Raw genomic sequence first — 25,133 nt, forward strand, 5'->3', positions numbered from 1 at the left:
GTCCTTTACTTTGTTACACTGGTTTAAATCAGGCGGAATCATTTCCACGAGGTACAAATACTCCCAGTACACGTCCAGTATTCAGAATACACACAATTAAAAGTACATAAAGTTTACTACAGACATTACAAGAATTCCTCCAGTAGAAAATGAGACAACATTGTTTTGATTCTTATTCTTTATTGTTGCTCTAATGTCATTAATATTATTTTTAATGTAATATTCAGCGTCACGCTGTTTAATTGAAGTGTTTGATTGATAATCAATAGTGGGCAAAGTGCCATGTGTAGTAACATGTAGGTTTGTGGGCCTTTATGTTGACGTGTTAATGCTCATAATAAAACACCATCATTTAGGCTGCACGTGTTTCCCTTCAAGTAAAAGTTATCAAAGTTCTTTACTACTTATGTTTGAGTAAAACTATTCCTACTTTTATCTTAAAATAAAACAACTTTTAACAATAAAACCCTGAATTCGTCTCGAGCCCCCACCGGCGCCCTCGCGAGGACACTAGGGCCGCACGGACACCGGGCCTTGCGCTGGGGGGGGGGGGGGTTGTTGGAGTTCAGATGTCCGACGCGTGACCCAAAGTGTCCGCCGCTCGGTACCGGAGGGACGGCGCGTGGGTTCACGGACACGGTTACCGGACACGGTGCCCGCTCCTCGCTATTAGCTGTTATTTTGTTGTTGTTGTTGTTGTTTTTTAGTGGAAGGGCAACACTTTGCTACTTTAGGACATGAGCGCGCGGCCAGCGGAGGAGCGCGCTTTGGTCCCCAATGGAGCGCGGAAGGTAGGAGCTGAGCGCGCGTCACACTTTTACGCACTAAATGCTCAAAATAACCGCTAGAAAGTTGAAGTCGGACGTTTTTTGGTGTTTATTGAAGCCGGTCCGGTTGCTGTTGGAGGCAAAAAAAAAGCCTCGTGATTAAGGTTCGGTCTTATAGTTTAGTGCAATTTGTGTGTAATAATGGTTGTGTATTGTTTGTGTGGTCTGAGTTGTATCATTTGGATGTTGGAGCTTGTGTGTACGTGGTGACACGAGGATATTCATCCAAACCAGCTCAATATCCTGGTGTGTTGGGGGGGGGCGGCATGTGCGAGGCCCACCACCAGGGGGCTGTCATGCACTGAAGGAGATATATTATATAAATTGTACTCTGTACTCAGTTGTTAAAGTAAAAGTAATATATTTTCCTTTAGAAAAACTACAGGTAAAATCCCTATATTGGTTCCTCGAGTAAAAGTACAGAACAGTAAACACTAAACTATACTGGAAGTATCAAAGATAAAGGTACTCGGTGTACAACGGTCCTTAACATTGCACTGGATGTTGGGTGAAGGTATATCTTCTATATGTTAAACCAGCTCTTACCTCGAACATTTCTGTCCCAGAGGATCCATGACAGAACCAATTCACTCTCACACGCTTCATATTCATGAGGCTTTTATAGAGTTTATTTCTCTGTAATAGCAAAAAGCAACTTGTCAACCTGGGTGGAACATGGAAAAAGAAACTGATTAATATTGAAGAAGGGCGATTTGATGTCTCATGGCTTATAGGCTTATGGCATAAAAAATGCAATATTTGACTGATTTAGTGAAATGTGTGAATATAAGAGCACGTTGTGTTTATGTGAAGAAATTAACCAATGAGGTGAAAGATGCTGAAGCCTCTGTCGATCTACAGAGTCAGGTGACTGCGTTCATGTCGCCGTGGGATCCATTGTTCTTAAAACACATTGATCTTTGATGCTGTTAAAGGGTTCACCCGTAACCACGGCAACCACCGACTGAAGCCGCCACCACGCCATTTTGCAAATGGATCAATCTAATCGCGATGGGATCTGTGATATTCTCATTTTCATGACGTTGATGTCTTCGCCGATCTGTGCCTAAAGATTCTTCTGCTCTTTTTCAGTCGCTAAAAACACGTCTCCGTGGTTACCTCTGCAGCTATCAGGTGGCTCACCTGGCCGAGGCAACCAGATCAGAGAAAGAGGCGGGCTTTAATGCTTGGTAGCAGGATTGGATATTGCAATGAGTCATTCATTTAACGATGATGAACTGTGTACTTTCAATGTTCGAAGGTCAGGCGTCAAAGGTCACCCTGGGTCCTTTTGTGATCTGCCACACAATTTTGGCAAAACAGAAACCGGTGATCTCCCGGAATCTTTGGCGAGGAATCTTGGATAAGCAAGAAGAGGCTTTTCAACAAGCCTCCTCTTCCGCCACAGCATCAGAGTTCACCGTGAGGAGAGGCTTTAAACGGCCTCCGAGGCCTCCGGGGACGCAGGGGGGACAGGATGGGGGGAGAGGTTTCATGTTATATGGACGTAGAGGGAGGGAGGGGGGAGGGATGGACCACGGATCTGCAGGGAGAGTAACTAAAATAAGAGAAACAGGGGATTTCATGAATCCACTTTACTCTCCTCAGCCGGATATGAAGCACGAGGCGAGGGAGCGGATCCCGGTGGTTCGGTCCGGCTCGGCGGATTTATTTTGCACTCATTAGTTCTGCTCATTTGACAGCACGGGGCACCATTCAATCCAGCTTTCCTTGTTGTTGTCTCGAGGACGAAATCGAAATCCAAGACCCTGCAATATTTGCCCCCCCCCCCCCCCACCCCCACCTCCCCCCTCTCTCTGGATGCGCTCGCGCGGAGGTGTGCGGAGGAGCGCGCGCTTCCAGCGATGCCCGGAGTGAACGCGTCGGAGTTGACTACCGGGGATCTCTGACTCTCTCCCGCGGCATGGGCTGCGCCCCCAGCATCCACGTCTCGCAGAGCGGCGTGATCTACTGCCGGGACTCGGACGAGTCCAACTCCCCCCACCAGACCACCACCATCTCGCAGGGCACCACCGCGGCCACGCTGCACGGGCTCTTCGTCAAGACCGACGCGGCCGAGTCCATCCCCGCCGTCCTCGCCTTCCAGAGCCGCCACGCGCGCAACAGCGAGCCGCGCCGCGATCGCGGGGAGGGGGGGCGCGTCGGCATCGAGGCCGAGACACAGACCAGCCGCACCAGCGTTAAGGTACACGTGAGGGGGAGATGGGGGGGGGGGGGGCATCATCAGCTGGAGTCGTGAGTGGGGGGGGTTCACACGTGAGGCTGGGGGACTGGGAGGGGAGGGGGGGGGGGGTTGTTTGTCGCTCAAGGAGGAGGGAGTGGGGAGAGCGGGGGGGGGGGGGCTACGCCTTTATTTACAGTTGCGAGATCAGTCCATTCGGTCTCCTCGCTGCCTCCGCAGCGGCGGTGATGCCGTTGCACGGAGCACGTGACCCGATGCACGCGCTGCCTCTCTCAGGCGGCTGTTAACGCTGCGCGCGGCGGAGCGCTGGCTTCGCAGCAGACGCGTCGCCTTCACGCCGTCATTTAGCAGCAGCCAAGGAGCCCGTGAAGGTTCCCTCGTTACATAAAGCTTCACTGCGGGTGAAATGAAGCCCAGAAACCGTCCGTGTTTTTGCACATCTCCGCCCTGTTTATTATCTCCTAAGTGGTGGAAGGAAGCTCCTCCTGAGGCATGAAGACGTGCATCCCAAACATGGAGACGTAGGAAGAGTTATGCACAGCAGTTATTTATAGGACATTCAACTGAACTTTTAAATGTATTTTTTTTTTAGATTCAGTCTGGAGATCATCGGCTGCCGGAGTTGTGTAGCCGAGCTGTCATTTTATTTGTGTGCCTGCACTTGTTGATGGATCCCTCTAACGAGGAAGCCTTTGAACAGATACTTCTTCATCTTTGTGATGGAGCCCCACAGGAGGAGATTTGTTAAGAAGTAGTGGAGCAGCCGATTTCCTCTTGGATTTGGCTAAAATATACATGTAGACGTTTGTTTATTTGAATTTAAACAAATGAATGGCGTCCGGCGCTTATCTGCAGTCTGAGGCTGCGTCAGACGTTCCATGCTGGAATGTTCCTCCTCTGAATATGTATATACAACGGAGAAAAAGTATATGTGATGTTTAAATATAGCAATATTAAGCGTGTGTGAGTGCACGTGTGTTTGTGTGTTCGACCAGTTTGTCAGCTGTTTCTCCATCTGCCTTTTCCTGCAGGATCTTCATCATCCGTCATGGTGTCAGGCTCTGGAGTGTGTGTGTGTGTGTGTGTGTGTGTGTATTCACGTCCGGGGTGAAGGAGCTAACCCTGGTTAGCCTGCGCACACAGATCCCCTCTGAGCCTCATCCACTTATGAGAGAATACCGAGCGAGAATGAATGAGAACGGGATGCTTCAGGGGGCGGGGCCACGCCGTGATTGACAGGTCTCTTCCGGAGCCGTACGTCCCGCCTTGTTCAATGGTTGTGAAAAGGCGGAGATGGCGACGGCCAAAAGGAACCAAGAGACAGAGGCCGTTGGTCTTAGTCTTTTTTTGGGGGGGGGGGGGGGGTTACGGCAGGAATGTCATCCAGGCTGTGAAGTGGAAAATAGTTGAAATGTTGGACCGGGTCAACTGTTTACAGGCGAAGACGCTCCTGTAGGTGTGTGTTTACATGCACGTTATCTCACCAGGTTTCGTTCATGTTTCCGTGCTTCCTGTAGTTGGAGGTTTTAAACAAAGTAGTTACTTAAACCACATGCTGCAGGATTCCAAACCACATTAATGCAGTTCGGATGGTGTTTCCAGTCCGATTTCAAGGCATCTCGTGTAACTTCAGGCCGCTAATTTAGCTGCTAATTGGCCGGCCCTTAACGGGGTCTGTCCTGCAGGTCAGAGGTGGTCCTCCTTTCAGGCTTCTTGACAGGTAACGTAACACCACCCGACCGTGGTTCCTGCTGCATCCGATTGAGGCTTACTCCGACGGAGCCGACGTCCCAAAGTGCTCCACAAAAACTCAGCAGTGGGCCAAAGAGTCGTTTGAAGCCTGAGGAGCAAAAAGGCTCCACACGACCAGCACGTTTTAGGGAGGAGTCGAGGAGCTTCTAATGGAAGCCAAAATGCAAACATTCTCACGGTCGCCATGGCGACGTGGTCCTCTCTGTTCTTTCAGTCTCCTCGGGGGACGGGGGGACAAGCGGTGAACGAAGGGAGGATACTTCCCTTCGCTTGTCCCCCGTCCCCGTCCCCCCCGTCCCTCCAAATACTTTGTGTTTCTGCAGTTTGAGGAATTCCAAAGTAAACTTGGAAACGGTTTCAAAGTCTCGTGACTCGATGGTCGATAAATCGCCTGCGTGAAGCTTCTGATCTTCAACCGCACGACGTCCTTTGTACCATTTTTCACCCCAAAAAACACTTTTTATCATGCACTTTATTTCTTCATTTAAAAAAGTCACTCCATGACTTCAAACACATCTTCTCCCTGAGCAGGAACACAATGGGGGTTTTTAACACTGTAATTTTCCTCTCATGTTATAGTATTTATTGCTTTAATTTAAATCCATTGACTTCAACTTGAAAATGCTTTTGCTTATTTTTACTGGAGGTATTTTCCGAATCTGATGACACGTGTTTGGTCCCGTTTGATTAAACTTAACAGTGAACATCTTCTTCAACCACATCTGGACGTTTTTCTTTCTCTTCGTACATGTTCACATCGCGCTCTCTACCTCCGTGAATGTGAGGCACAAAACACCTGGTTCAAGCTTCCACAGATATTCTCTTGACGGTGTTCCTACGCCTCAGAAGGCCTGAGGTCGAAGTAAGTGACCCGGCGTTTGGGCCGTACCGGGTGATGTCATGTGATGTGGCCTCCCGTCTTCTTACCCTTTAATCACTGATATTTGTCTCAACGTGTGCAACGTGAGTGTGTTTTCACCGAGCGCTTTGCTCCACAGGACCACAAAGCAGTGGTCCAGAGGAGGTTCCCTCAGCATGAGCGGCGTCCTCCACCCGCTGACTCACTGTGTGCCGTAAGCATGTGTGTGACGCAATGGTCCGGCCTCGAAAACACACACGTGTGTGTGTGTGTGTTTGTGTATAAAGAGAGAGGGAGAGCTCAGGGTGCTCCTGCAGTGGGATTATCCAAGTAAACCTGCCTGCTAAGTCCTCCCGAGGAGGTAGGGAGCGTCTGCAGGAGAGCAGCCGGCAGCTTGTGGCGTTGAGGGAGGGAGGCGAGAGGAGGCGAGAGGAGGCGAGAGGAGGAGAGAGGAGGAGGCACAGAGCAGCGTGGTCGGTGTAAGGGAGAAAACGCAAAGTGCCAGCATGATGCTGGACATGAATGGTAAAATGGTAAGGTGTGTGTGTGTATGCGTGTGCATGCGTGTGTGTGTGTGTGTGCGTGTGTGTGTGTATGTGTGTGTGTGTGCGTGTGTGTGTGTGTGTGTGCGTGTGTGTGTGTGGCAGAGATTCACGCGTTGCTTCGTCTCTCCTCAGGTTTCAGCTACAGAAGAATGTGTAGGACCCATGAGACTGACCCAGGAGCCCATCCAGGTAAGAAGTCCCCTCTGGAGTGTCTCCTCTGGAGTGTCCCCTCTGGAGTGTCTCCTCTGGAGTGTCCCCTCTGGAGTGTCCCCTTCAGTCCCCTTGAGTCCCGTTTGGGTCCAATGGGTCCACAGGGTTTCAGGTTATCAGCACGATGACATCGTGAATCCGTTTTCATCCAAAACGCAGATCACATCTCCTGTTGTCTTCAGAGGTCTGTTTTGTTTCAATAATAACTTTACAAAGTCAGGAGACAAAGAAAAGCAGCAAATTCTCTCTTTGGAGAAACTGTGATCTGAGAATATTTGGAATATTTGGAAGGATTTTGCTTTAAAGGTTCTTTCAGCTTTACATTAACTTGAATGGTGATTTAAGGAAATCCAATGACATGATTTGTATGTACGGGCTCGGAGGATGGAAACCCCGATCACATGGTGTGATCCACTGAGCTGATCACATGGTGTGATCCACATCCCACAGCCGTCATCATTACTAATCATTGGAGGTTATTCCAGGTGAGGTGTGCCAGCTCATCCTCCTGTGAGGGATTAGGCCATGTGCAGGTCAGCTTTACCTTTTATGCAACAAAGAACCTCAGATTGAGCAGGGGGGAGGAGGGGGGACGAGGGGGGAGGGGGGGGGGGGGTACTACAGGTGCGCTCACCCAGCCAGACGGCCCTCCGCACCAGGAATCAGTGGCAGCAGAGCAGGCAGGCGGAGGGACCATGGGGGCTTTGTTAAAAGTTAAGTTGTTCCACCGAGCAGTGACCCCCCCACCCCCCCCTCCTCCTCCTCCAGATAGATGGAAAGAGAGAGAGGGGGAGAGAGAGAGAGAGTTATATTTAGTGAGTTTCCCTTAACATTTACGGTTACTGCCCTGGACAGTTTTTATATGGATATAAAGCCATATGTATGTGTCAGTAGATCAGTGGAAGTTAATGGTTTTAAGGGTTGATTTAGGAAACTTCTTCACTCCAGAAGCTGAATACGTGTTGATTTAAGTGTAATAAATGTGATCGACCCGAGGTCAGTGCTGAAAGGTTAACAGCTTGATTTATATCTACACACTTGGATTCCTATAATAATATTTACTCTTATAGCGTTGTTCTCCCAGTGACCCCCCCCCCCCTCCCCCCATCTGGCCTCGGTGTGCAAACATTGACCTCTGACCCCGTGAACTTTACAGGGAGCCTTTTTAAAAATATTTATACAAACTGTGAATCAGTTAATGCTTTAAAATATAATTTACACACCGCTCAGAAGTCTTGAGTCATATTGATTCCTGTAGAAATAACTTGAAGAGGGATAAAAACTGAAAAGCCTCCTTTACAGTTGAAGTAGTTTAAAAGTTGTGTTCAGTGTCCCGTGTTGGAGGGTCTTAAACCCAGCGAGTCGCCGCAGGGCCCTGAACCGCTTTGCTGTGGAAACGCAGTGCGATGCGTTCAGGGACGTGTGCATTCATGTTTGGGCGGCGGGTCGGAGAGTCCTGTGTGTGTGTCTGTGCGTGTGTGTGTGTGTGTGTGTGTGTGTGTGTGTGGAATTTCACACGCTGGCGCCACGGTTACGTAAACCAGCATCAAAGACTGAGGACTTTCACAAGCACTCGCCGATACTCGCTCACTTTCTCCTCCTCCTCCTCCTCCTCCTCTTCATCTTCCAATGGACGGACTGATTATTATGGACACTTCCTGGTCTGTAAACCCCCCCCCCCCCCCCCGGACATGTCTCATGTCCTGTGAAAATACTTTCCACCATCACAATACCTTCGGTTGGACATTAATCTTTCTAGAGGATGAAGTGACACTGATAATAATGACAGCAACACATTTAGAGGTGTAAAGTTATAATAATCTAAACTTTCAGGCTCTTTTTACAGAATTGCACGATTCCAAAGTGTCTTAAATAGTTAAACGTAATTTCATTCTCAAAAATGAGGAGTTTAATTTTCCCGTCAGGAAGTGAAATTAAATTTAAAACATTTAAAAAGGAAAAGTTAAACAAAACCCTTCATTCATTCATCACTATAGACACGCCGGGTATTTTCCAGTATAGTGGTGTGTGTGTGTCCCCCCCCCCCCCCCCCGCCCCCGGGGGAGGTGGGTGTTAAAGGGAGATGTTGTATTCTGTCAGTCGCTACTGCAGGAGCCTCGGCGTCAGGATCTCACAGCTGTGATCTCCACCCTCCTCCGCCCTCCTCAGGTCCTGCTGGTGTTCGCCAAGGAGGACGGCCAAAGCGACGCCTTCTGGTGGGCCTGCGACCGCGCCGGCTTCACGTGTGACATCGCACGCACGCCCGAGTCCGCCGTGGAGCGTTTCCTGGACAAGCACCACGAGATCGTGGTCGTCGATGGACGCCACTTGCGCTGCTTTGAGCCCGAAGCGGTGTGCCGGTGAGCTTTACTCTTTTTACAGTTATACAAAGCCAGGTTAGAAATAAGCAAATGCTTCATGTGTTAAAGCTGCATTCTGTGTAGTGACCAGCAGGGGGCGACTCCTCTGGTCCCATAGACGTCTATGAGAAAATGACTACTTCTGTGTAGTGACCAGCAGGGGGCGACTCCTCTGGTCCCATAGACGTCTATGAGGAAATGACTACTTCTGTGTAGTGACCAGCAGGGGGCGACTCCTCTGCTCCCATAGACGTCTATGAGGAAATGACTCTACTTCTGTGTAGTGACCAGCAGGGGGCGACTCCTCTGCTCCCATAGACGTCTATGAGGGAATGACTCTACTTCTGTGTAGTGACCAGCAGGGGGCGACTCCTCTGCTCCCATAGACGTCTATGAGGAAATGACTCTACTTCTGTGTAGTGACCAGCAGGGGGCAACTCCTCTGCTCCCATAGACGTCTATGAGGAAATGACTCTACTTCTGTGTAATGACCAGCAGGGGGCGACTCCTCTGCTCCCATAGACGTCTATGAGGAAATGACTCTACTTCTGTGTAGTGACCAGCAGGGGGCAACTCCTCTGCTCCCATAGACGTCTATGAGGAAATGACTCTACTTCTGTGTAATGACCAGCAGGGGGCGACTCCTCTGCTCCCATAGACGTCTATGAGGAAATGACTCTACTTCTGTGTAGTGACCAGCAGGGGGCAACTCCTCTGCTCCCATAGACGTCTATGAGGAAATGACTCTACTTCTGTGTAGTGACCAGCAGGGGGCGACTCCTCTGCTCCCATAGACGTCTATGAGGAAATGACTCTACTTCTGTGTAGTGACCAGCAGGGGGCGACTCCTCTGCTCCCATAGACGTCTATGAGGAAATGACTCTACTTCTGTGTAGTGACCAGCAGAGGGCGGCTCCTCTGCTCCCATAGACGTCTATGAGGAAATGACTCTACTTCTGTGTAGTGACCAGCAGGGGGCGACTCCTCTGCTCCCAATGATGGTCCATTTAGAGTCAGACAGATCCCTGCTTTAGGGCGGAGCTTCCTTGCGATTGACAGGTTGCCACCACGTGGTTTTCGGGTCTGGGAGGTGTCCTCAGTGCGTCTGAAGCTTGACACAAGCCTCCCCAAACAGATATGGTTCATTTGATACATTGAATTGTTACATAAGGCCGGACGTGATCATTTCTCTTACAGCACTAATTCACTTTTGGACTTTTCCTTCAAAAATATATTTTTCATTCACCACCAAGGCATCTATGAGTAATAGAGGTCTGATGTTCTGGTAGATCCCCACCTTCAGGCCACCACTCTTTTCCACAGACGGATTCATAAGTGGCTCAAAGTGTGTGAAACGCTGCTGACTTTAATCCACCTCTGTTTTAACGCCAGGTCGATCCGCGCAACGAAGCCGTCTGAAAACACCGTTATACTCGCTGTTTTGCCTCAAAGGTGAGTCTGATTTCCCCTTTTTTGAAGACTTTGACACCTTTCTTTCCTTCTGGATTTGCCGCATCGGCTCTTCAGAGGACAAAGAGAGATGTTTGCCAGGTTCCAGACCAAATGAAGGCTTTTGCAAAAGGAATAAAGAGCAGCAAACAGAAGCTCAGACCGCCTGTGTTTGACTGTGATTCTGATGATTCTGATGATTCTGTTCTGTCCTCGCGTAGAGCGGCCGACCAGGACGAGCCATCGGTCCTCCCCCTCCTCCGCGCCGGATTTAACAGAGTAGGTCCCCGTCAAAGTGTCACATCCCGCTTCCTGGTGGGCGACGGTCATCGACCCCCCTCCCGGACGCGCCGAGCTGCTTGTCCGCTCTGCGGCGGCGGCGCTCGATGGCGTGAACGTGGCGTAGCGCAAGAAGTCGCTGCAGCGTAAATCCTGACTCCATCTCCATCTCTGTCTCTCTCCTTCTGACACGTCGGCACCTCCAGCGGTTTGTGGAGAGCAGCAGCGTGTCGGCCTGCTACAACGAGCTCATCCAGATCCAGCACGGAGAGGTGCGCTGCCAGTTCAAACTCAGGTACGCAGAGGGGGGGGGGGGGGGGCGGCACCTGGATCTCAGACGCTTCGACCTGGTGGAGGCGTTGTTGCTGGAGATGCTAACCCTTGTATTGACACTCAGGGCTTGTAACTCGGTCTTCGCGGCTCTGGAGCACTGTCAAGAGGCCGTGGAGATCACCAGTGAGGACCACGTCATACAGGTAACGCACACGCTGCACGCGCTGTACAAGCTGCATTTTCAGATTCATTAAATAAAGACCCGTCCTTTGAAGCAGCAGGACGCGCTCATGTGTAACGTGTTGCCGTGTGTAGTTCTGTCATACAACACGCTAACTAGCATGTGACTGTCCAGTACGTGAACCCGGCGTACGAGCGGATGATGGGGTACCACAAGGGGGAGCTGATCGGGAAGGAGCCCGCCGAGCTGCCCATGAGCGACAAGAACCGAGCCGACCTGCTGGACACCATCAACACCTGCATCAAAAAAGGAAAGGTGGGTCTCACACCCCCCCACTCTCCCCCCCTCTCCCCCTCCCCCCCGGTGAGGTGAGTACTGCTGCCTGACCGCTGTGCTGTCTCTGAAGGAATGGCAAGGCCTTTACTACGGCAGGAAGAAGTCGGGCGACAGCGTGCAGCAGCACGTGAAGATAACGCCCGTCGTCGGCCAAGGAGGGTAAGCTACGCCCCCCCCCAACCTCCCGCCCCCCCCAGTGGGAACCACTGACTCTTATCTCGCCTCCAACAGGAAGATTCGACATGTGGTGGCCATCAAGAGACCTCACGTTGACAACAATAACCAGGTGAGTCATGTGACTTGTGAGGATTTGTGATGCAGCTTTGATGCTCAAAAACAAAAGCAACAAACCCAAGAGGCAGGAACTCTGAAATAGACCCATGGAGCCGGGAGGGTCACGAAATCTCCTTCAGGGGGGGATCAGCGGCCTCACGGCTCACCTCTGAAGCAGGTGCCCCTGCGGGGGGGGGCAAAGCTCCACGGAGACCAGGTGAGTCAGCCGCTGGCGTTCCTTCCTGCTTTGGACGGGGAATCCTTCGACATGGCAGCGGCTGATCCCCTTCTCCCAACACAGCCCCCCCCCCGCCCCTGGCTGTGGGCCGCGGTTTCCATTTCCTGGCGCTGTTGGGTTAGCAGCTTTGGTCGAAGCCCTCCAGACTCCCAGCTGTTTGGTTCCCTTTTGTTTATCTCAATTAAAGGCCCATCATCATCATCATCATCATCATCATCTCAGCTGCTTCTTCCTCCAGTAAAACACATCGTTCTAAAAGACTCATTTAAGTCGTCTGCGTGCATTCACTGTTCCATAAATGTGCCCCATCAGCACGACGTGAAGGTGCAGGTGAGTCACCGGCTGACGAAGATCTCCTCTAAACGGATTAAACCGGCTCCACTGACACCCCCCCCCCCCCCCCCCCGACACGACCTCAGCGCCACTAACAGGATGCGCCGCACACGCAGGAAAGACTGTGCTGAGACGCTGAGTTATAGTCTGTAGAGCCGTGTTCTCCTGGAATGAATCATGTATGTGTGTGTGTATGTATATATATATACACACACATACATGATATATGTGAATCTCTCTCCCTCAGGTTCACAAGTTCAACAAGGAGGAGCGATGCATTGGGGAACATTCCCAGTCAGGTAACTCACCACGAGGCACTTTTTGTATAAATGTGGAGTAGTGTGATTCCGATGGGACACCTGAAGCCCCCCAAAATGACTAATCTCATTCAAAAAGTAAATAAATCAATTTATTAATCTATTATTATCTATTTTTTCTTGCATCTCGGCACACATTTGATTATTTATCTATTCCCAACATTTACGTTTCTGATTGTCCTCATGCAGGTACACGTCTGTTACACATAACCTTCTGTCACCCAGACAACAAGGATTCTAGAAATACCCCCCTTTTTCAGGAAATGTGGTTCCCTTCGCAGAGTCCCATCCTCTACGTCACCGCGACAGGAGGAAAGACTCCATCGACGGCAGATCGCTCAGCTCGCGCGGGAGTGACGGTAAAAAAAAAAAAAGCGTTAGCGTTAGCCACACACACACACACACTCACCTTTGACCCCTGAGAATAGTGAGTGAGGAGTTAAAGCTGGAGCACAAAGGAGGAGAAAGGGGAGATGAGTCAGACTTTGCCTTTGTGGGCCGATGACATCACGTCCTGCTTCATCCTGCTCTTTTCCCTTTTTTTTTTGGGATTGTAGCTCCGAGTCTTCAGAAGCGAAGATATTCCTCCGTGGCCAGGATTCACTCCATGACCATCGAGGCTCCCATCACGAAGGTACTAGTGGTCCCACCCGGAGAAACAAAAGAACATGCGTATAATAGTATTATCATAAATGTTGACTTGATTGCTGCATGGCCCCCAGGGGTCTGATGTAGACGTGTTTCCTCCTCGGCAGGTGATAAACATCATCAACGCGGCCCAGGAGAGCAGCCCGGTGACGGTGGCCGAGGCCCTGGACCGGGTGTTGGAGATCCTGAGGACCACGGAGCTCTACTCCCCTCAGCTCGCCTCCAAAGAAGACGACCCCCACGCCAACGACCTCGTGGGGGGGCTCATGAGCGTAAGAGGCCGGCCTTTGAAGTACTCAGTGTGTCTTCTTTCGACGTCTTTCCAATCGCAGTTTGTTTCATTCTGAATTTTGTTGAAGTCTCAAACTGAGACCGTAGAAACAAGTTATACTTCAACTTTAAATAAACCCAAGGAGTGAGTGTACACCTATCAGGTGACCAGGTGTGACCTATCCCGGACCGGACACGTCATCACTCACTGAGTTCAATGTCTTTTAACTCGATTAACTATTGATTCCTTGTCCGGTCTCTGTCTCCAGGACGGGCTGCGCAGACTCTCTGGCAACGAATACGTCTTCTGCAAAAGTAAGTTATGAAGAACCAGTGAGTCCTGAGTGACAGCTGTCATAAAACGTTATGACGACGCCCGTAATGCGACACGGATGCAGGTGTTTAGACCTTCATTCAGATGCCCCTCGGTTTCCCCCCTATGTGTGTGTGTGTGTGTAATTGTGTGTGTGTGTGTGTGTCTGTGTGTAATTGTGTGTGTGTGTCTCAGACATGAGCCAGAGCCAGCTGTCCGTCCCGGTGACTCTGAGCGACGTCCCTCCACCCATCGCCGAGATGCTGAACCACGAGGAATGCTGGGAGTTCGACATCCTCGAGCTGGAGGCGGCCACGAACAAGAGGTCAGGAGGGGGGAGGAGGGGGAGGGGGGGGGCGCATGTCGGTTGTTGAGTATCAGTCGTTTTAAAGCGGTTTGGGGGGGGGGGGGGCGGGGGGCCCGCAGGCCGCTGACGTACCTCGGCCTGAAGGTCTTCGCCAGCTTCGGCGTGTGCGACTTCCTGAGCTGCTCGGACGCCACGCTGCGCTCGTGGCTGCAGCTGATGGAGGCCAGCTACCACTCCTCCAACTCCTACCACAACTCCACCCACGCCGCCGACGTGCTGCACGCCACCGCCTACTTCCTCCGCAAGGACAGGGTCAAGGTACCTTCACCCCCCCCCCCCCGATACGCCGCACACACCCCTTTGAGGGGATCATTCAACACACAGAAAGACGTTTGCTATTGAACCGCCTTTATTGACCTTGGTGTCCCCCCCCCCCCCCCTCTGCACCCCCCTCCCCCTCTGGGTGTCTCTGCCGCTTCGTTCAGAGCAGCCTGGAACAGCTGGACGAGGTGGCGGCGCTGATCGCGGCCACGGTGCACGACGTGGACCACCCGGGCCGCACCAACTCCTTCCTGTGCAACGCCGGCAGCGAGCTGGCGATCCTCTACAACGACACGGCGGTGCTGGAGAGCCACCACGCCGCGCTCGCCTTCCAGCTCACCACCCGGGACGCCAAGAGCAACATCTTCAACAACATGGACAGGTGGGCGGCGCCAGGCGCCCGAGGAGGGACGCTCTAAACCCAGATGTTGACTTTTGTCCCCTCTGGCGACAGGAACCAGTTCCGGACCCTGCGGCAGGCCGTCATCGACATGGTTCTGGCCACCGAGATGACCCGCCACTTTGAGCACGTCAGCAAGTTCGCCAACAGCATCAACAAGCCGATGGCCGCCATCGAGGACAGCGGCCCCGCCGTGAGTGGACTTCCTGTGTCTCCTCCCCCCAGGTGTCCACCGTTTGCTTTTGTCCCGAGCTGAGCTCACGGCGCCTCTGTCCCCCCCCCCCCCTCACCCCCCCGCAGAGCGACGCCGACGCGCAGGCCAACATCAGGAACTCTCCGGAGAACCGGCTGCTCATAAAGAGGATGCTGATCAAGTGCGCGGACGTGGCGAACCCCTGCAGGCCGCTGCAGCTCTGCGTGGAGTGGGCCGGGCGCATCTCCGAGGAGTACTTCGCTCAGGTAACCCCCCCCCCCAGGCACATGCAGCAGCTCAGGGGGAGCGCGAGCCTCACTGTGGTCCCCCGTGTGTGTGTGTGTGTGTGTGTGTGTGTGTGTGCCCCCTGCAGACGGACGAGGAGAAGGCTCAGGGGCTGCCCGTGGTGATGCCCGTGTTCGACAGGAACACCTGCAGCGTCCCCAAGTCCCAGATCTCCTTCATCGACTACTTCATCACCGACATGTTCGACGCCTGGGACGGTATGGGGGGGGGGGGGGGGGGGGGGTTCCTCCTGTGGCGGGACGCAGCTCACAAACGGACCTCGTGTCTTTTTGGAATCCTTTCATTTCATTGCTGAATAGGACAGAACCTCGTACACTGAGCACCCCCCCGCCCCCCCCCCCCAGAGGATTTCTCTGGGCAGGAAAGGCTTATCGCTCCCCATTCCCACTGAGTTCCTCTTTTAGTTTCGCCCCCCCAAGAGGGAAACTTGTTTACTGTCAATGCAGCTGTGATGTCACGGAAAGATTCCAAATGCCAGAGGGACAGAGAGGAGGGGGGGGGGGCGGGAGGGGGAAAGGGGGGGTTCACGATCCCCCAGTTAATAAAGAGGAAGAGCACTCGAGCAGAATTTCCGTGACACGCAAATAAGAGACAGTCGCTTTCAATTCAGCCGGGTCGCTGTGGGGTCACGGGGGGGGGGGGGGTTGGATGTAAACAGGGGGACGACACAGAGAGGCTGTTTCAAGAAGTTAAACTCATTAACGTTGAGGGGGGGATGATACATGAGGTCATGTGATTTTTCTTTTCTTTAACCCCACCTGATGTCTTGTGTTTGTGTCCCCCCCCCCCTCCTCCCCCAGCCTTCGCCGACCTGCCTGGTCTCATGGAACACCTGTCGGAGAACTACAAGTACTGGAAGGTTTTGGACGAGATGAAGTGCAAGAGCCTCCGTCCTCCCACGGCTCTGTGGCCGCCTCCGTCAGTCTGAGCGGATGCAGAGAATCCCCCCCCCCTCGCCCCCCCCCCCCCCCCCCCCCCCAACATTCCTGAAAACACCTCCACGAAGCTGCGAGCACCTCACGGGTCAACCGACAATCTGCACCTGCAGGCGGTGCAACGAGCCACAGATCAGCACTTTAGTCGATGGAGACATTTTCATCACAAGCCTCTTTGATCCGTTTCATTTGTTTCCTTTTTCGCAGTTTTTAATCTCCGTCGAATGTTCTCACTGTAAATGATTCATGATCAATGATGATGATGATAATAATGAAATGCTTATCAAACTGCCAACTCGTGACTCCCTCTTCCAGGGTCCACAGTGAGAGGGACGCTCTCTTGGGGCTCAAAGGTCATGTAGCTACCTGGTTCAGATGAGTATCAGATGAGTCTTGATCCTTTCAGAGCACTTTCATTATATTTTAACTCATAAAGGCGACACGGTTCTGGAAAGCAGTTTTTCTTTCTTGCAGCACATTGAAACCTTTGCTAATTCTTAGAATATTAGTTCATAAATCCAAATAGATTTTTGCTTAAATTGAGATAAAGCCCAAAACAATCTGAGCTGCTTTGGTAAAGTAGTTGTCATTAGCGGCGTAATGTCCTGAGAGACAGAACATGGACCCAAAGGCACAGAGAGCTCCTCCCAGGTGCCTTATTATTAGTACTGGTACCGGTTCTTCCTCTGCAAAAAGGGAAAGCCATGCACGTAAATATATGTGTGTACGTGTGTGTGTGTGTATACTGTATATGTATATATATAATAATATATATATATACATACAGACAATCTGCGTTATGTTGCTTCATGATCCGAGTGGACTTGGGGAGTCAGTGTCGATGGTTCTGCAACAACATTTTTATTTCTTTTGTACCACAACGATTTTTTCAAACAGAACTTGGATCACATGTGAATTTTGCCAGTTCAGAACTAGCGAGTCACAATGACGTCATTCAATCAGCGCCTTAATCGTGTAACGTCCGTGTGCAGAAGCTCCCTAACGCACCCGCTGTCCTTGTAGCTGCTCACTAAATGGCTCGTTTGAAGGGAGACGGGCCAGAACCACGTGGTCATGGCCCTGTGACCCGGAGCCTTCGTCCCGCCATGGTTAATCGTGTCCGGCGTTCCAACCCAGAGGCCGCACACACACAAGGAGAAAACGAGACTGTGTGCAAAGCTCGTCTTTGGCGTGCGGGATGAGGGGGGCGGAGTCAGTGAAACGACACCCGGGACGCCACCATGTTGCAAATTATTTTTCAAAGAGCAAAACGCGAGCTGATGTGTGTTTGAGGATGAATACGTGTGCGTTAAATAGTTTGCTCTTTGCATTATGGCTTATTTTGATGTCCTGTCAGATGCAGAAATGTATTGTTACACGCGATTAAAGCATTCTTTCAATTTCAAGTTGTTCGAGGTCGATAAGGATCATTTCTGTCTGTTCAATGCGAGAAGGTCAGAGCGTCCACGCCGGAGAGAAAATGACCTCATTTGGATTTTCAGTTTTTAATGTTAAATAATTTCAGTCATAAGGCAAACAACAACCATACAATTAATCACAGGGTTCAAAGGTCAGAGTCCTCCGCTCTCCTCCAGCCTGCGGAACAGGGCGCGGCTGCGCAGGCCCGACTGCCTCTCCCCGTTCCTCCACAGGATCAGCAGGTGGTCCGTGGAGCAGGTGACCAGGCCCTTCTCCCCGAAGCTCACGAACATCTGCCGGGAAGAAGGAAGCCGAGCGGCTCGTTAGGAGCGCTGCCACGTCGGCCCGCCAGCTCGAGACGTCACGCGAACACCCCCCCCCCCCCCCCCTACCTGGACCGCCCCCGAGTGTCCGATCAGATCCCCCGTCAGCTCCAGCGTCCTGATGCTCGGGGCCTCCGCCGCCTTCTTGGGCGCCGCGCCGCTCGGTTTGTTCGAGCGGCCGAAGGTCCACATACCAAAGAACCCTGGCGTGGGGGAGGGGGGGGCAGAGAGGAAGTCTGATCAGGTGCTTAAAGGAGAGCAGGATCAGCGTGAAACACTTCAGAGGTTTAGTGAACCTTAGATTTAAACATCTTTAATGCTTTCTCTCTGAAAACCACTTCCTGATAAAAGATGAGCCTGTGATGCAGCCTCTTTGTGGAGGACCTGCAGAGACCATGAGGAAGCTTTTCTTCTCGCTGGCTCCTTTGATGCACACAGCGCCACATCTGGACGGCATTACGGTCCATCCACATCAGCTCCATCGCCCTCAAGCGGCCTTGGAGCTTTATTGGATGAAACGTCTTCCGGTGGGACCGTGTGGGGTGGGACCGCGGTACGATGGCCTTCTTCTTCTACAGATGTGAACTGCTTACCCCCCTAACAGCGGGGGGGCATTTAAGGAGTGTTACACGTTAGTGTGTGTGTCACCTGAGGAGGCCGGTTCACCGGGTAAAGGCAGGTCCTGGATCTCCCACATCCTCAGGCTGCCGTCCTCAGAGCATGACATCAGCTGGCTGAAACAGAGACACCGTCACAAACGAGCGTCCCCCCCCCCCCACCCCCCACAGGTGGGACGGCCCCCCCGGAGAGCCATCGAGCCGCAGCCCCACCCTGTGCTGTTTGAATCTCTTCAGGTGCTTCTCCACTAGGTGGAGCTGCAGCTCTATGAGTCTTTTGTATTTTTAAATAGAAATCACATTTTCTCCTTTGATGAGGAGGATTTCATGTCCTTTCACCTTAAAGTGCTCTAATACCTTTTCCTCCATTTATATCTACATCTCCTTTTGAAAGAGCCCCACCTCCTGTGCATTTATAATGTCTGTCAGTCCTCAGATTACAGATGTCTCACCTGTCCGACGCCAGCATGGTGTGTAAGACATTGGAGTCGTGGGCGCACTTCCTGTAGGCCGCCACCGTCTTGGTGAGAACGCTGTACACGTACAGGCCGCTGCCCACCGCCGCCAGGATGTGCTGCGAGGAAGCAAACCGGCGTCACGTTGGACCTCGCCATCAAAAAGGACCCGACCCGAGCGCTTCGAGTGACGCGCCACACCCCCGCCCCCCCCGCCGCCTCACCCTGCCGTCGGTGGTCAGATGCTGGATTGACATCTCACTGGGTTTGTGAGCAGCCAATCGTATTTCGGGCTGAGCGCCGGCTTGTGGCTCCTCCCACAGGATGTGCTCGTAGCCGTGGATGTTCCAATCAACCGCGTCCCACAGGATCAACTCGCCGGCGTGGGAGCCGCTGGCGAAGAGCCCGTCTGAGGAAGACGTGAAGGGGAAGTCACGTCGAAGTCTCACATGTCTCACAAAGCAGACGGCGCCTCGGAGCGGCGGACTGACCGTTGACGTTGATGAGAGCTCGGATGCGGTCCTGGTGGTCGGACAGGCGCCGCACCTCGGCCACCGACATGGAGGAATCAGTGGACACCGTCAGCCTGAAGACCACTGCGGAGGGGAAGCGTTCTGGGGCTGAGTGGCGTTTTCATAAAACCATGATGAACCCCATTTGTTATTTTATACAATAAAAGGTCGACTGGAGTCCTTATACTTAAAATAAATGTGAATAGTGACACAGAATGCATTTAAAGCCCCGTCCTTTGGTCTGTTTGCACATATTCTGCCTCTCACCGATCTCTTTGTCCACAGCAGCTGCTACGCAGTTCTTGGGCAGCTCTATCAAAGCCGTGATTCCTGCAAAATGCCAAAACAGGGCAACATTACTCGGCTTGTGTGCAAACGGGGGGGGGGGGGGGATAGTTGGTGCAACAAATGAGCCCGCGGGGGGGGGGGGTTTATTGTGACAGGCGTCTCCCGGTGTTGTGTCCTCACCGGTGTCGCTGTGGTTCTGGCTCTGACACTGCAGCTGGAAGTCCTCGTTCCACACACACAGCTCCTCGGCGCCGGAGAGCCACACACACAGCCGCTCCAGCACCAGCAAACACTGAGGGACGCACACACAACATCACACGCAGGGGCTGATTTTAATTTGCACACGCACACACACACACACACACACACTAAATCTAACACAATTAGCCTTAGGATGCTGTGATTAACCTCAATGTGGGAGCGAGAGGAGCTAATTACCATTTGTATTTTAAATCAGAACTGGCAGAACAGCCTTTGTGTCAAACATTTTAATTAGTAAATGATATATCGTGCCGATAGGAACTTGTGGAGGACCAAGCGGGATGTATGCCTTCCCTATATGCACGGTTCCTTTAAGCAGAAGAAGCCTTCGAATGTACTTCAAATGCTTGATTTGTTTGTGTGATGCAGTTCAGACTTGTTCTCCTCAGGCAAGTGTCCACGAAAGCAAAAAGAAAAGAAAAAGCTGTTGCTCAGGTTGTTGATCACAACATTTACCTTCACAGAAGACTGCAGATCTGAAATAGTCTGAACCCTGTTGCCTGTATCAGGGTCCCACAGCTGACGAGGTGCGTTGAGGAAGCTCAAGTTTGAAGTTCAAAAACAACAACAGAGTAGTACAATGTAGCGTGTGATATGATGTATCGTGTGTTACAATGTAGTGTCTGTTACAATGTAGCGTGTGATACAATGTAGCATGTGATACAATGTAGCATGTGATACAATGTAGCATGTGATACAATGTAGCATGTGATACAATGTAGCATGTGATACAATGTAGCATGTGATACAATGTAGCATGTGATACAATGTAGTGTCTGATACAATGTAGCGTGTGATACAATGTAGCATGTGATACAATGTAGCATGTGATACAATGTAGCATGTGATACAATGTAGCATGTGATACAATGTAGCGTCGGTTACAATGTAGCGTGTGATACGATGTAGCGTGTGATACAATGTAGCATGTGATACGATGTAGCGTGTGTTCGCTCCGTCTTTAGCTGTGAGGATACACTGAGACTTCGGTCCGACGAGGCCGTGATGAGCGAGGTGTGCGACGTGCCTCCCTTGTTGCAGGTGAGGGTGGTCATGGCTGTGATTTGCTGGGAATGGCCCCGCAGCTCCTGCAGCTTCTCCCCGGTCTAAGAGACACAAAGAAGCACAATTAGCGCCACTGGATTTCACACAATTTCACAAGGCACCGCAATAATGAACTTACCTCGACGTTCCACACCAAAACAAGGCCATCATCGCCTGCAGAGGCACATCTGGAAAACATAAGATGAGTTGTTTCATCAGAGCCTCTAGCATCACACACATAGTCAAACACAGCAGGTGATTCTCTCTGTGTGAGCAATCATTTCCCATAAGTTCATCTACTCCAGAGAAATCTTAACCAAACATCTGTCCTGGGGCTCTGAGCCCTCTGACCCTCGGCCGTCTACACTCCCTGTCCCCAAAATCAACAGACAGGATGACCGGATGGACAAAAAAAAGAAGAAGAGAGGAACTGCCGAGGATACATTATCGGACTTCAAAAGCAATCTGGAGAGAATTTTCTGGCCTTTGCCCCCGACTGTGGACCTGTGTGCTGAGAGGACGAGACCCAGAGGACGGGGTTATTACTGGAGGAGACCAGGCGTGAAGTAACCCCCACCTCCTGACGCGCGCACACACACACACACACTTAGTTCTGTTATAAATCCCAATCTGACCACTTATGCAGACCCACTCTACCATGGCAGCGTGCAGCATGCTTCCACAAAGCAGCGCAGGGGAAGAGAGCAGGTGCAAAACCTTTATACGTGTGTGTGTGTGTGTGTGTGTACGGCATTAAAAGGCTTCGGTTGTACTGTATTGTGCACACACAATCACATAGTGGAGATGATTGGGCTCTTGTCATGCTCTGTAAGTTTTCTGTAGGTGAGGATCTCCTGTCAATCACAGAGGGATGGAGGCCAGCCAAGGGTAGAGAGGAAAGGGGTTGGAGAGAGAGGGGGGGGGCTGTAGGTCCGCTTACCTGAAGTCATCAATCTGCACCAGAAATCGAACAATGTCAAAATGTCCTTTCAGCACCTGCAGCTCAGTGAACCAGTTTTTGGGCTGTTCCTCTCCGATGCACAACACGGGGCCTTTCTGCAGACAGAAGAGGGAAAGTAGTGAGGTGCAGAGGTTGACAAGTGGACTCAGAGAGGGGGGGGGCTGGAGGGAGCAGGCAGCGCTGGAAAGTACCCTTACTCGAGGATCGTACTGCTACAATTCCAACAGGACTTGTTCTTTCATTTTATGCTCCACCACAAGAGGGAAATATTACACTTCATAATGCACTTCACTTATGACAGCAACAAACCATATGAGCTTATTGAGCTCATTAATTGGTGTGTGACCCTTATCAAACTCTAGAGGTTTTAATGGCTCTCAACATTTTTTTATTTTGAAGGCAGATTGAGTTAAAATCATCCAATATTTCAGACAAAAATGAGGGATTAGGTGAAAGGAATTAATAGTCATTGAGGGATGAGAGCATTGTTTTGTACAACAACATTAATCATCTCACCACCGCAGAAAAAAAAAAACATTAGGCCGGAAAATGTTTTGAAAAAAGGTTTGAAAATATCGTGGAAAAAATATTAAATCATATCAGGTCAAAAAATGTTTTAAATGTTTTCAAAAAGTAAAATACAACTTATGGACAAAAAGTTTTAAAAAAAAACATGTTTTGAAGAAAAATGACTAAAAACACACAAGATTCACTAAATCAGAGGACAATAACATTTTTTTTTTAAATAGTGAGAAAATATAGTGAGACATAATGAACGAATTAGATGGCATGAATTAATGTGATGACAATTCTTTTTTTTTTATTTTGAGAATAAGGCGAGAGCTTGATGAAATGTACTTTGGCCTCCTATATCACTTGTAAATGTACCTTAAAAAAAGCAAGATGGAGTTGACCAATATATGCCCGATATAAATAAATACATCTGAATAAGATGCTGAAAGTTGAAAACAGATAAATAAATTCATGCATAAACCTAAAACCCTAACGACAATTAATATGAAATAAATGTTTTTTGAAAAGGGAACAGAGACTTCTTTTGAGTTTGACAGATTCTATGGAGACATTTCACTTAAAAAAATATTTATTGCACAATATAAAGAAGTAGCAAGGTATAATCCAAGTAAAAGTACTAACTGGGCAACAATTTAAATGTTGTAGCCTTCTGCAATCAATATATTATATATTTTATATCAATGTCTACAACTCTAAGCTGATTATATTTTCTTAAATATCCACCTGCTAGTTACTACAGAGCACATACACGTGGAGGAGTAAAAGGTTATCCCTCTGATGTGTGGACGGTTTGAATAACAAAGTAAAGTCACGTTGGACTAATCAAGTCAAAAAGGTAACGCTACTTGAGTAAATCTACTTCGTTACTTTACAACACCTGTCGCCGATCTCACCAAGCTTCTCTTGTCGTGATACGTGTTGCTTTTGGGGATATCGCCCGGCCACGTTTCAACGTATAGAAGAGTGACTAAACACTGGAGTAATATAACGTTAATAAAAGATACAGCTAACGTTAGCATGCATTAGCTTTCCTGAGGTAACGTTAGCATACATTAGCTTTCCTGAGGTAACGTTAGCCGCCGTTACTTCTTACCTCCACCGAACCCTGCGCTTCTCGACCACCAAGAATCCAGCGAAGCATCGCTTCTTTTATCGGTTAACTGAAGGAAACAGAATGACGCGAGTTGTATGTATTTGATGATAAATGGGCTAAAAGCTGTTAGCAGTGTTTAGCGTGTTGACGGAACGCGCAACAAACCAGCTAGCGTCGCTTCCTTCGTCATTGGCGTCAACCACGACACCCGCGATGAAATATCCTTCGATGTATTGTATCGCTCTTGTGAGACTATAGCAGTCAGGACACTTCGTTTGGTTCGGCGGATAATCAGCGCTAAAATGTGACGTTAAAGCATAAGTGCGTCAGCTAGCTTCATGTTTATTTACCGCAACCACAACAAATCGATCACATGACTCAAAACTACGGAAGCGTTTGTTGGACAAAGCTCCCTCAGGGCGAATGTGGACTCCTGTAGCAATTCTTTAACATTTATTTATATTTTTTAAGAAGTTTTAAGTATATTTTCAAAAATATAATTCATTTTCTAAAATAACCATGATTCAAATGAGAATTGCATCTACTCCATTGAATAATCCAAAATGTGTAAATGATAATGTTGTTGCTCTCCTCAGGTTTGATCTACATTTTTGTCCCATTATTGCTGTCATTTTGCCACATGCTTCTTTATTTGGAGGCCCTTGTGTCAGGGTCTGTTCATTCGGTAAAAAAGGATGTGACTCTTGACTTTGGCTTTGACAATAATAAAAAAGTCAATAAAAAAGATAGACTTTTATAAATCAGAGATGTGTCCAAAAAATCATATTAATCATAAAAAGCCCCCCAGAAAGAAAAGCTAAAGTCATTACAACACACCCAAAAGTTATAATTGTGTTAAATGCATATTGGTTTAACCATAATCAGCTTCCAAACTAGTTATAAAAAACTGCTAATACATACACATATGTATGGAGAACACAGATGAACGTATAAAACATTTAATATTTTACACAGACAAACTCAAAAGTCCAAGAGAAGTAAGAATAGAAACCATTTGTGGGGTGTCTTTCTCCTCTAAACAAGTAGATGGCAGTGTGTCACAATCCCATCATAGCAGAGGTAGCTTCAAACCTAAATTAAATGAAAGAAAACATGTATTGTTACAAAATGAACTCCGTTTCATTTATCAAAATGAAATATCTAATCCCTCAAATTAAAAATCAAATCATCAGAATTATTATCTAGTATCATTTCGAAACACTCTTCCAACAGTCGTTCTCACTTGAATTCAGCTCCCCTTTCATATCTTCATCCTCCATTCTTCTCCTCTTCCTCCTCCTCCTCCTCCTCCTGCTTTCGCTGTCTCCCCTGTTAACACACACACACACACACACACACACACACACACACACACACACACACACACACACACACACACACAGACACACACACATCACCCCTAGCTGTGTCTACTGCTGCTCCCGCGATTGAGACGACACGCAGTGTAGGGCCTGTGACCTTCATGGTGGCTCAGATC

General features: G+C 49.9%; 2 protein-coding genes across 6 annotated transcripts; one reads left to right on the forward strand and one right to left on the reverse strand.

Moving 5' to 3' along the window:
• The first annotated feature begins 565 nt into the window (after positions 1-565).
• Positions 566-17,624, forward strand: pde8b (phosphodiesterase 8B). 5 transcript variants are annotated; one of them, XM_037484897.2, is made up of 22 exons: positions 566-791; positions 6,319-6,375; positions 8,566-8,756; positions 10,149-10,208; positions 10,427-10,484; positions 10,691-10,779; positions 10,882-10,960; positions 11,113-11,253; positions 11,345-11,433; positions 11,506-11,560; positions 12,366-12,417; positions 12,696-12,794; positions 12,993-13,069; positions 13,191-13,355; positions 13,623-13,668; positions 13,862-13,991; positions 14,093-14,291; positions 14,459-14,676; positions 14,749-14,887; positions 14,995-15,153; positions 15,261-15,390; positions 15,994-17,624. In XM_037484897.2, exons 1-22 carry the CDS (start codon positions 738-740, stop codon positions 16,119-16,121), a joined length of 2,415 nt encoding a protein of 804 aa, XP_037340794.2. In that variant the 5' UTR covers positions 566-737; the 3' UTR covers positions 16,122-17,624. The 5 variants fall into 5 exon arrangements, 4 of the variants coding, with proteins under 4 accessions (XP_037340794.2, XP_037340791.2, XP_037340792.2 ...); XM_037484894.2 differs by lacking the exon at positions 566-791 and adding an exon at positions 2,336-3,033; XM_037484895.2 differs by lacking the exon at positions 566-791 and adding an exon at positions 2,336-3,033 and having other exon boundaries at positions 12,717-12,794.
• On the reverse strand, positions 17,612-24,033 carry wdr41 (WD repeat domain 41). The gene is made up of 14 exons (XM_037484899.2): positions 23,801-24,033; positions 23,636-23,702; positions 21,988-22,103; positions 21,187-21,235; positions 20,981-21,109; positions 20,460-20,522; positions 19,923-20,034; positions 19,722-19,784; positions 19,434-19,538; positions 19,167-19,351; positions 18,940-19,061; positions 18,519-18,604; positions 17,940-18,073; positions 17,612-17,840 (listed from the first exon to the last, which is right to left on the reverse strand). The coding sequence occupies exons 2-14, from the start codon at positions 23,681-23,683 to the stop codon at positions 17,700-17,702; spliced, it is 1,353 nt and encodes a 450-aa protein (XP_037340796.2). The 5' UTR covers positions 23,684-23,702; positions 23,801-24,033; the 3' UTR covers positions 17,612-17,699.
• Between the last annotated feature and the right edge of the window lie 1,100 nt (positions 24,034-25,133).

Source organism: Pungitius pungitius, chromosome 18 (genome assembly GCF_949316345.1).
Source record: "Pungitius pungitius chromosome 18, fPunPun2.1, whole genome shotgun sequence".
NCBI lineage: Eukaryota > Metazoa > Chordata > Actinopteri > Perciformes > Gasterosteidae > Pungitius > Pungitius pungitius.